The sequence below is a fragment of the Vanellus vanellus genome (assembly GCF_965231255.1).
Source record: "Vanellus vanellus genome assembly, chromosome: 2".
NCBI lineage: Eukaryota > Metazoa > Chordata > Aves > Charadriiformes > Charadriidae > Vanellus > Vanellus vanellus.
Window position 1 is genome coordinate 49351734 of NC_138906.1, and position 11499 is coordinate 49363232.

General features: G+C 42.8%; 1 protein-coding gene across 3 annotated transcripts; it reads left to right on the plus strand.

The window, feature by feature from the left end:
* The first annotated feature begins 455 nt into the window (after positions 1-455).
* On the plus strand, positions 456-11151 carry CDV3 (CDV3 homolog). 3 transcript variants are annotated; one of them, XM_082480129.1, is made up of 6 exons: positions 457-949; positions 3028-3107; positions 5289-5425; positions 6502-6664; positions 7801-7850; positions 8233-11151. In XM_082480129.1, exons 1-6 carry the CDS (start codon positions 725-727, stop codon positions 8247-8249), a joined length of 672 nt encoding a protein of 223 aa, XP_082336255.1. In that variant the 5' UTR covers positions 457-724; the 3' UTR covers positions 8250-11151. The 3 variants fall into 3 exon arrangements, with proteins under 3 accessions (XP_082336254.1, XP_082336255.1, XP_082336256.1); XM_082480128.1 differs by lacking the exon at positions 8233-11151 and having other exon boundaries at positions 456-949; positions 7801-8045; XM_082480130.1 differs by lacking the exon at positions 7801-7850 and having other exon boundaries at positions 458-949.
* Positions 11152-11499: the final 348 nt, after the last annotated feature.

Here is an 11499-nt window from a genome sequence, read left to right on the forward strand (position 1 = left end):
CCCACACACGGCTCCCCTCAGGGCAAGGCGGAAGCGGGGTAGGCCCACGCCCGCGGGGTTATACAGCCGCAGGGCGCACGCGGCGGACACGCGGCGGACACGCGCCGTGCTGCCCCGCGCGCCGGTGGCACCCCGCCCCGCCGGCCCCAGTACGCACGCGCCCTGCGACTCAACCGAACCCCGTGCGCCTTCCTGGCTCCCCCGGCCCCGACCGGCTCGGCCAATCCCCAGCCGCACCACCGCCTCCCCGCTCGTTACGCAATTCTCACGTCCGACGTCAGCGACTTGCCCCTGGAGACTTTTGACTGGCCGGCAGCCGTTTCCTTCCCGGGCCGCTCATTGGTCGGGGGCGCCGCAGCGCATGCGCGGGAGTGCGAGGGGAAGCACAGGCGGAAGGCTCCGCCCCCTTTCTCCTCAGCCCAGCCCCGCGGCGGGCCGCCTTCCCCCCCCTCCCCTCCTCTCTTTCGGGCCGTGTCAAGCGGCGGCCACCAACGTGGAGCGCGGTAGCCTCCTCCCGCTGGGCGTTGGGCGGCCTCCTGTGGGCCTAGCCAGCCACAGCCGTTAGGCGGCCGCGCTCGCTTCCCCTCAGCGGGGGGCGGCAGTGCAGCGGGAGGCCGCGGCGCCGCTGCGCGGGGCTCACCTGTTGGCCCGGGCCGCCGCTGCCCTCTCCTTCCCCCCCTCCACCCGCCGCCAGGAGCGGCCGCCGCCAGTCGGAACCGCCGCCATGGCGGAGACCGAGGAGAGGAGCCTCGACGACTTCTTCGCCAAGCGGGACAAGAAGAAGCGGAAGGAGAAGAGCAGCCGAGGGGCCGCCGCCGCCTCCAGCGCCTCCAACGCTGCTTCTAACGCCGCGGGGGCGGCCGCGGCGGCTGGGGGAACCCGCCCAGCTGACGGCAGCGGCTCCGGGGCCGCCGCCTCCAACGCAGGCTCCGCCAAGACGGCGACCAAGGTGCGGCCGGGGGAGGCGAGGTTGGGGGGTGGGGGGGGGGAAGGAGGAGGAAGCGGGGCCGCTCCGTCGGGGCGGCGGTGGGGGAAGGGTCACTGCTTCCTCCGCCGGCCCCGGTGGCGCCTTCCTGCCGGCAGGGGGCGCCGCCGCCGGCCCGGGGGAGCGGCGCCGCCCGGCCATGCGGGCGCCCTCAGCGGAGCGGGGCCTGGCGGGGCTCCCCGGACGGCCCGGCCCGGCCCTGCCCCGAGCGGGGCGGTGGTGGGCCGGAGTCCTCGGGCAGGCGCTGTTGCTGGGAGGGAAGCCCGGCGGGTTCCGGCCCGGGCGGACTCCCGGCCTCGCAATGTGCCTTGTATCCCCGTGTAGGGCGTGGGGAAAGCGGGGCCGGTTCCCGGTCTGTGGCTTCTGTTCTGCCCAGCCCTCCCCGGTTTTTGGGTCTTGGCGCAAGGTAGCGGTCGGATCTGGGGATCAGGTGCCAGTCGTAGGCCACCTGGGTTTGTGGCGTGTGGACCTTGGCGATAAGATTCCGCTGGTTCTTGCAGACAAAGTACGCCGAGCTCTTTGCCTTTCTGCCAGGAAGGGTTTTACTGCCAGGAATTTTTTTGTACCCTAATACAGTGAAGCGACGAGAATGCGAGGGAAGCTTAAGTGCTCGTAGTTGAGTTAGTGCCTTACAACTGGCCATGCTGTATGTTTTAAAATTAATTTTAAGAAATACTGTGCTATTTCCTAATGTTGTTTAACCTGGGGAGCTTGACACCTGCAGTAGCTTTCTGAGTAGACCAAGGTCAGTGGTAATCTTTCAGCTGCTCTTCTGCTCTTCTGCTCACTTGCTTGTAAAATAATATCTGGTTTCGACTGAAGCTTGTACTTGGATTAGAAATAAAGATCATTAAACGTGAAAGGTACATTAGTTTGGAAACTGTGATGTTTCCATGGAGATGGGGATGTAAGAAATCTAAAATACTTTAGAGCTGTAGACTGACACTCTTCCACAAGGCTGAATCTTCAGCAGATGGTGCAATAACGTGAGGTCACTTTATACTTTTGCTGTTACTTTAAAGCAGGTCAAAGTTTTCCTGCTAGAGGTTGATAATGTAGAAGGTCCTAGGACAAGGCTCTTAAAAGAAGCTGTATTCACAGCTGTTCAGTAGAGGGGCTGTACCATTGGCAGACCTTGCTTGCAAGGTCTTTGTATTTAAAGTAACATAACTGCATTTCATGTAGACTGTAGGAATTGTGTAAACGACTAATTAGGCTGTGTGTGTCTTAAAGCTGTGACTAGGAACATGGGAGGGCTGCCTGTCTGTTCTGGTCTGTTTCTGGTCTACGTTAATAACCCCAGAATCTGCTGATTACACACTAGGACAAAATTGGCTCCACTAAGGTGGGTCCCTCTTTCCCCAAACACATAATCAAACACCCGTTTTAAAACCTTGGTGCTCTCCAATGAGTAGTATTCTACTATTTTTGTGTACTAAATTGCTATGGTTTTACTATTATAAAAACATTATTAGGAAAACAAGAAAGACTGTAAATGTGGTTTGAATGTGAAAAAGTCAAATGTAATGTAATATCAATCTTTGTCATAAATCCACTGTAAGCTATTTCAAATGTTCTTTTCTCTTTGGCTCTTGAAATAGGTGATGGAAAAATAAATCTAAAGCTTCATGTGCATTCAAGCTGTCATAAAAGCTTACTGTTAGTAAGAGGGAGAGGTCTTGCCCTTGTATTTCCCTGGTCTTGACTACACAGTCCTATTCCCTACTTTGTGTCGTCCCTTGACTTTCCACTGGATTTTTACTGAGATGATGTGGTTTCCTTTCACTTGAATGAGTTTTTTGCTGGGCCATTTCTGAGATGTTCTAGTGAGTTAAAGTCAGCTCACAAGTGTATCCTAGATGACATATAGTTTGAGGCAGAGGGAGTAGAATCCTTTGCCCTGTTGGCAGTGGTGCACGCAGATCTGTTTCCCATGGAACTGCACCTTCAGCCTTAGTTTTCTTTGTGTTATCTTAGTTACATTTGCCCTTTCTGTTTACAGTGTAAAGAAGGTAACAACATATATTTTTCTTTTCTCACAGGAAGAGGATGATTGGAAGGAGTTTGAGCAAAAGGAAGAAATTGATTATAGTGGTCTTAGAGTTCAGTCCATGCAAATAAGGTACTACTTTTTTTTTTTTTTTTCTTTTTCTCTCCAGTATAATCATTACCTATGTGTAAAAAGCATGTTCTTTCTTCAGAGCTGCCTCCACGGAGTCCAGTTAAACAGAGGTTTGAAATGTTTCTGCTAGTATAGAAGTTTTCTGCAGGGTAACCTGGATTTGGCTGTTCTCTGCTGATGATCTCTTTATTTTCTAGGTCTCTCTTGATATTCTAGGTCTATCTGTTTTGTTTTGGAATCAAATTTTTATTACAAATCTTAACATTCCCCTCTATAAAAATAGTAAAGTAGGCATTTCTCTGAGAAGGGAGTGCAGGATAGTAATTCCCACTGAATCGTTTGACTGCTCTAAGCGTTACCTGACTCAATCTATTCAGCATCTCAGTTTGGGGAGGGAATTCCTGAAGTATTACGTTTTTATTTCAAAAAAGCAAAAATATAGTTGTTAAAATTAGTGTCCCATGACAGGATCCCACAGGACTGCTTTTATGATTCTCATCCAAGATTCTTTGTTTGGTTTTCCATTAGATTGTTCCTGTAGTCTGCTCTAAAGTAAGTCTACTGAAGTCTGGTCTGTTTAAGTAAAACGTTTCATCAAAAATCCTTTTTCTGACCTCAGTCTTAAACTGAGAATGTCACATAATCCTCATTTTCCAGGTATTGATGATATTCAGAATAATACCTTTCTAAAATCGTTTTACCTGTAACCAGTGCAATAGATGCTCTATTCACTGCTTGAGCAGATCTTGCATTTTATTGTGGTGTTTTGTTTTTTTTAACATGCACCCACACCGCATACCCCCTTTCAGTTAACAAGGCCTTTTAAGCCATTTGCACATATTTGGTCCACAAGCTCTCCATACCATTGAAGTGTCACAGCTGATAATTACATGTCTGAATGGGCAAGTAACAGGTGGGCTGCTGCTTCACTGACTACTAGTGCTGGTTGATTGAAAACTGTGTGCTGTAGTTTTCCAGACAAAGGTCGGCTTTCTGAATGCTTTTGATGCTGTGGCAGGTTATCAGGGATATGGAAGGTTCTGCCACAGGATTTTGTAATCACACAGTGAGTGGATTCATGGGGAGAGTGGAGTACCCACTGGAGGTTATAGATTATCCAGCTCTGGAGTTCTCTGCTGAAAATAAGACACAGTATCTGGTAGGAGTGGGATGTTACGTGTACTTACTCTGTTCTAGCTAGTCTGTAGGCATCTGCTTTTGACTGTAGTTTAAAGTAGGATAGTGATGTGTTTAGGCCCTTTGTCCAGCTTACTATGCTTGTTACTGTATTTGGATGAACAGTGAAAGGCCATTTGATTTTCAGAAATAATAGGTATTTTTAACTGTTCTCTGATTATTATTCATAAAGATATCTTATCCAATCATGGTTAGTAGGATTTGGTGTATTATAAACTTCTGTATTCACACTTTGTTGCTGTTGTTCAGATCAATGTCTTGGGTTTTTTAACAGCCTCACCCTTCATGTATGTCCCGTTATACCACACAGCTTTCTGTAGTAGATTTGTCTAGCAAATTATTTTGAGTCTCTGACTATTTCTATGCAAAATAAAGTAGTCTAAATAGAATACAGTCAGGCTTATGCATAGAACTTATCTTTAAAAATGGCATATTTTTCTCTGTATTTTTGATTGCCTGCCTTAAAAAAAAATCAAAGGTGGTTTGTAGATTATGTTTGTGTGGGTAATATAAGAGTGTTTCTCAGGTGGTGGTGGTTGTGGTTATAGGGAAAGGGAGCTCAGGACTTGCTTTCTGTCACTACTTTTCCACAATTTCTTCCTCTTGACTAAAGCATTTTATGGAAGCTGGACTTGTAGCCCATTCCTATTTTATCTTCTTATCACTTCCAAATGCATGACTGTCTTAATAAGAAAAAAGTCTTTAGGCTCAAAATAAGCAATCAATTTATTTGATCACTTAGTACAGTTTGAGTTTGTCTTTTATTAAGAACTTTTTTCCTTATCATTTGCCAAGTTATGTAGCAGTGTGCCAAAATTGTTCAGATGGAAGTACTAATACAGTGGTTACAGGACTAATGTAGTCTGGTTAAATCTAGTATCTTCAGTACGGTAGCTGTGAAATCTTGTCTATGATGATTGCGTGATCTTTGTCAAGTCTTAAACTCCTGTTTGTAAAATGCTATATATCATTTCTCTTTTATAGTGAAAAAGAAGATGATGAAAGTGAAAAAAGAGAAGAACCTGGTGACAACTGGGAAGAGACTGGTGGTGGTGTAGACAGATCATCTGGTCCTTGGAACAAGTCAGCTCCTGCACCAGCACCTGTTGTTGAACCAATTGGTAAATTTAACTCAGAATTGTTGCTTTTTCCAATCAGAAGTGTATCAGGTTGAATTAAGAGGGTAGAGCTTGGGACGCTTGAGCTCAAGGGGCAGTTCCTATTTGGGCACCTTCTAACATACTAATGGCTTGTTTGACATACAAGCAAATGAGGAAACTTTCCTGTAAAGGGATCTGAGGAACTGAATTGATAGTACTGTCAGATACTTCAAATAAAAATGAATGGAGGGTTTTTTGCTTCTGACTTTGAAAGGTGAAGTGGGAAGCATTCCATTTTTGAAGGCGATCCCTCTACTTTGCAATCTGCAGAATACCCATGGGAAACATTTCTGTTAATCCGAAAACATTGCTTTGACAATTAAGTGGATGTTCAGCCAATATCTGATGTCTAATATGGCAGTTCTTGAGTAGGGTTCCATGGTTAGTAGTATGCTTTTCAAATCAGTTCTAGGGTACAAAGAACACGGCATTGCAAAATTGATTCTTTAACTGGGATAGGACTTTAGTTTTAGTTAAATACAATTTATTAGCATCAGTGGACATAAACTACTTAGCCATGATTTGATTTCAGACTATTCTCTTCCATTGAGAAATTCATTGAAAAGCGCCCTGCTATGGTTTTTATTGTTTGTACAGGCAAGGAGGTAAAGTTAATTAATCAGTGTTATGTCATTGTAGTTTGTTACCTTAAATATGAACTATTTGGATATTCTCTTCTGCATTGAGAGGTGCTTTAAGTAAGATTTGGCAAATATATAATTATGTGTTTAAATATCTAGTTTTTTAAATGTAAGCTGCTAATAAATTGCAAATAAGAAACATGAAGTCCTCATCAGTGGTTTTGATTCCCTGAACTTTGTGAGGCAATACACTGGAGCCACATTTTAATTTGACTACTAAGTATAGGTTAAATTAGGTGGCACCTGATTTCCTGCCTTGTCTGAAATATTTGCTTCCAGAGCTTTAAAAGGTGCAAAACCATACTTTTAAGTTTCTTTCCTTTTTTTCATTTGTGGGATTTTTTCAGATATGAACGTGAACTTATTCTCTTTACTAAATCTTGTTCTTATGACTAGTTACAGAAACCCCAGAACCAGTTCAGACTGGTGGTGTATACAGGCCACCTGGTGCCAGGGAGGGTGGCAGGCCACGGAGAGCACAGCAAGGACCACCAGAAATCTATAGTGATACGCAGTTTCCATCACTGCAGTCCACCGCCAAGCTTGTAGACAGTCGAAAGTAAGTACATTCCATTAATTCCCTAAGAGATGTATTTTAACTGCCCTCTCTGAGTTCTTATTTTTAGGGCTTAAGCCTGAGTCTTTCCACAGAGGAAAGAAATAATGAAGAAATTCTACTGTTTGGCAAAGATATGGGAGAGATCTCCAAATCTAGGAAGGGCTTCCCATGAAGTAACTTTCTTAGGACATAGCCCAGTGAGATAGCCAAACAAGACGACCAGTTACCTTATCTAATTGACTTCCTGAAGGATTTCACTGAAGCAGTATATTTCTGCTCTTGACAGCATCTGGTTCCCTGAGATACTAGCCATGGTGAGGCTCTGTGTTATTACCGTCAGCAGACATCAGTAGGATGTCATGAGCACACTGCCTTCTCATTAGAGATGTGAAGGTAACTTAAATGGAGGAACGGGGTTTAATACAAATCTAAATCAATAAACTTGCTGTCTGAGCTATGGTTTACAATGAGTACACCCCCCCTCCCCCAATTTTGCTGAAGTGCTTTGTATTTTGTGGTGCTGAAGACTTGAGTCTCACCCTGCTTTTGTGTCCTGATCTTTCCATAGCCTCATTCCCTACAGAAAAGATAGCTAGGCCAATACCTAATTTGCTTGGGTTTTGGGGTTTTTTTTGGGTGGGTTTTTTTTTCCTGCTTGCTGTGTTTTGACTAATACAGCCTAGCAGAAGCTTTGTTTCTTCTTCTGTGGTGTGTTTTTTTTTTTTTTTTTTTATTTTGGTGTGGCTTTGTCTGCTTGGCAAATGAGACATGCTGTCATTGATGCTTTAGGGTTTGAATGGTGCAAATGGAGCTAAAATGAAATTCTGAGTGAGCATTCTAGAAATGGACTTCTGCTTTCTAAAACCTATTTTTCATAAATGCACTTAAATTTACTTTTGAGAATGTTAATATTGAAATTTAGAATGTAATCTGAATTGTACTGGGTGATGAGCTTGATTCGGAAGTTAAGTTTTTACAAGATTTGCTTGGGAATGTTTGGCTGTTCTGTTAAAACTCTAGACCTTAGTGTTCTGTGTGCATAATGGTTTTGTTGGGATGGGGTGGAAATCAACTAGAAATTCACAATTCACAAGCTAGTGATAAGATATTTACTGATTACATTTATTTTCCCTTAGGGATAAAGAAATGGAGAAGAGCTTTGAAGTAGTAAAACACAAAACTAGAGGTAGGGATGAGGTCTCAAAAAACCAGGCACTTAAACTTCAGCTAGACAACCAGTATGCTGTGCTTGGGGATCAGTAGAGCTGCATACACATTACAATTAAGGAATGCTTTTTTGGTAACCCTTCTACTAAGGTAACTAAACTACAGCTAACGGCTATGATGAACATGCCATCTTATTTCTGCTGGATCTACTGCAGCAAGTGCAGACTACTTTGACGTAAGTGATTGGTTCTCCTGCACTATGGAAGCATAATATGTTACAACTTCTCCATTGGATATGGGGCAAATTAATGTAAATCATTGAACAAGAGTCATCAGTGTTCTTTAATTGCTCAGAAAGATACCTACAGCCAGTGGTCATTTCAAAATCTTTTTATGTTCAGATACTGAGCCTTCGTAAAGGTTGACTACCTCAGACTTGCTGCACTCATTGTGGACACCATGTGGATCACAACTTCTGGAAGAGAAGGTTACAGCTGTTTTAGTGGCCATCTGAAACTTGAAACCAGCTCTACTGGATTCCTGTCAGAAATCCTGCAGAAGTCAGCCATTTGGTTCCAATTTGCTATAACAAAGATTTAAGTGACCTTAATGACAAACCTATTCTGTTCCCCTTCTGAGGAATCCTGTCATGTGTAGCCATAGCCTACTAGAGACTTCTGAAGCGTACCATACCACTCATACTATCCAAGTATAACAGAGCTGTAGTTTGTTTACCTTTTTAGATAGCTGTACTGAAGTAACCGCAAAACAAGTTAAAACTCATTCAGTATCAGATTTGAGGAATGTTGGGTTTGAATGGTCTGTTTGCATTAGCCGTTTTCACAGTTGTCTGTTTAAGCATATTTTTTTTTCTATTCACCACAAAAAAAAAAAAGCCTGCCTTCTTTCTGGTATCAAATTGCAGTGTATTTAAATAATTGAGATGCTGTAGTGATATAGGGTTTATTTTGTGTTTTTGTCATGAAATTGGTCTTTCTCACCTGAAAGCACTAAGAGTTTTGATTTGGCACAGAGGTATCCAGACTCCAACTACAGTTTTCAGAATTTGTCTTTTACAAATGAGATACATGGCAGTAATGATACTAGGTAAAAATCTCTCCTCTATGAAAAAAAGTTATTTGTTTGTTGAAGGGTAGTGGTTACATGATAACCAAAATAGTTGAGTCTGCAGGGGGATAATTAAAACTGGTAAGCCTTATTTGTTTGGCTACTTCTGTGAAGCATGCAGGCTTTTTGAGGCAGAAATCCTCTAAGTAAAACTCATAAATGGTGTTTATTCAAAGTCAGGAAGTTTAGTAATAAGAGAAGGCAGTGACTTCTTTAAATTGTTGTCACCTCTGACTTAATTTAGTGGAAGTAGGCAAAATGGCACTGATACACTAGGAATATAAGACATTGCCCGTGACTGATTCAATGAATGAAACCTGTCAAGTACCAAAAGTGTCCTGCTGTAACTGTTTTTCTCTTCTCTGAATTCTTCCACCAGAAGCAAAATGAAGTACAATAGTGGTGTGCTCCAGGGTTGAGGTTTCTCAGAGTAAATGCCAAAAAATAGACCCAACATCTGTAAGAGTTGCCAATGGCAAGATAAACAAGGGAACAAAACAAAACTTGCTTACGTGTGTGGGAGTACTGTGTATGTGCAGAAGGTGAGGGTAGTGCAGGAATTGCATAGTTAGGTTCCCTTTGACTAACTGCTGACTTGCTTTAAATCTACTTCTCTGAGGCCAATGGGAATTTTGCTGTTGACTTCAGTGGGGCTGGGGTTTCACCTGGTTCTTTTGTGCACAGACTAAAACTGGCCTTGTCCTTGCAGAGTTAACTGTCTCTAAAACTTGTGCTAGAAGCTGCTATTAAAGAGGGCTCAAGAGACTATTCTTATAGTTGGAGACTTCATTTGGAAACAAAACCCCACTGAAAGACTGATACCAATACCTTGGACTCTGAGCCATGTATCTTCCTTGAAAATACATTGTTGCCAGCAAAACTGTTGATTTGTCACAAAAGATTTCTGTGGAATTCATGGTAAATGGACATGTCACTTGATGTGGTAGAAACGTGAAATCTTAAAATGCTTTTCCTGATGCTCTAAAGCAATTGAGATCACCAATGCACATGAATTGAGTTTTAGTCTACTGTATGAAGGGTAGATGAGACTGTCCATTGTACCATCTTTATTTGAGGTTTTGGGCATGAATTCTGGCAGTTCCAAGAAAACCCTGTAACAGTTTCAAATCAAATAAAATGGAAATATACATGGATTCTGGACTCTAATGAATCTTTACCTTTAGTTCTAGCTTATGACTGTACAACAGCTGAGGTAAAGCAGAGCATTTGGATTCCTTAAGGGACAGGCCATGAACTGGGTAGTCAGCCTTATGGTCAGGTGGGCTATGTTTAAGAGCTTATCGCAGTGCATATTAATATGACTTTTATTTATACATAGAAGTTTAGTTTGCTACCTGTCAGAGTGTCTTCTTACTCCCACCTTATGGGACTGGTTTGATATTGTGAATTGAATATGAATGAAGCTTTGATTTGCCTTTCATTTGAAGTCGTTCTGCTAAATTAAAGAATTAAAAAAAAAAAAAAAAAACCAAACCCCAACCAAAACAAACTCCAGACCTCTGGATGGATGCTGTCATTGGAGTCCATCAGCTACTGACAACTAGAGGTTATTTTGGGGGCTTTTCTGAAGCATTCCATTCCAGGTTCTTTCAGGAGGCATAAAGGAAAAATATCAGGAATGCAGCAGATTTGCAGAGTACGGAATGTTAAACTATTTTAAAATGTTTCTTGTGTTAAATATTGCTGCCAGCAACTATCAAAATGCCAGTTGTCAGTATCTTCCTTCTAACAATTAATTGTTCTGCATGCCTCATATTTCCAAAGTCAGTTCTCTGTGGAAGCTCAGTATGCTTTTGAGACTCTGAAGTCCAACGTTTTCTGGTTTGTTGTTGCATTCATTCAAGGCATGCTAAGAATGTCCACTTCATTCCTTCAAAATGCTTTTTGAAGCCTCATTCCATAAATGAAGGATTGTCAGTTGTAGAAATGGGATTCTTGATGCTAGTCAGTAAAATGCAGTTGTATGCTGCTTTGGGAACTTCCTAACCCATAACATGCTTTTGTGGTGGGTTAGTTATTAATTTCCAATTTAAAGGTTCCATTTTACTTTCTCTGGCTTAAAATAAACACACAGCTGTAAATTTACGGACTTGCTGGTAGAACATTTAAATGTCCAGTACTTACTGGGAAAGGAACAATTTGGATTTGTGTTTCTCACTGATATAGCCTGTATTTAAGGGATACTAAAATGCCAAAACCTAGGTAATTTTAATAAACTTGGACTTCCCAAATGCCTGCTGTAGGAATATGGCATCTGTATTTACTTGAGCTGATGATAAATGTAGGAGAGGATTACTTTTGCTCCTCTACATTCTCCCCCCAGTTCAGCTGTGCCACGTTTAAAACTTTATTCACAAATGAAGAGGAAATGATGACTAAAAGTGACTGTCTCCCGCTGCTTCAGTTTTGTCTTTCTAGCTAGCTTTACCAGTCATGTCCAAAGTTAACTTTCTTACAAAACTTACCAATAGATGAATTTTTAATGGTACGAATTGTGTTAGAGACCTGACACCATAGTG

What these genes read in the sequence shown, in the direction of transcription:
- CDV3 (XM_082480128.1), top strand. Translation starts at nt 725, where the DNA reads ATGGCGGAGACCGAGGAGAGGAGCCTCGACGACTTCTTCGCCAAGCGG. An exon ending in ACCTGTTGTTGAACCAATTG is followed by an intron (nt 5,426 to 6,501) that starts GTAAATTTAACT and finishes TCTTATGACTAG; the next exon opens with TTACAGAAACCCCAGAACCA. An exon ending in AAGCTTGTAGACAGTCGAAA is followed by an intron (nt 6,665 to 7,800) that starts GTAAGTACATTC and finishes ATTTTCCCTTAG; the next exon opens with GGATAAAGAAATGGAGAAGA.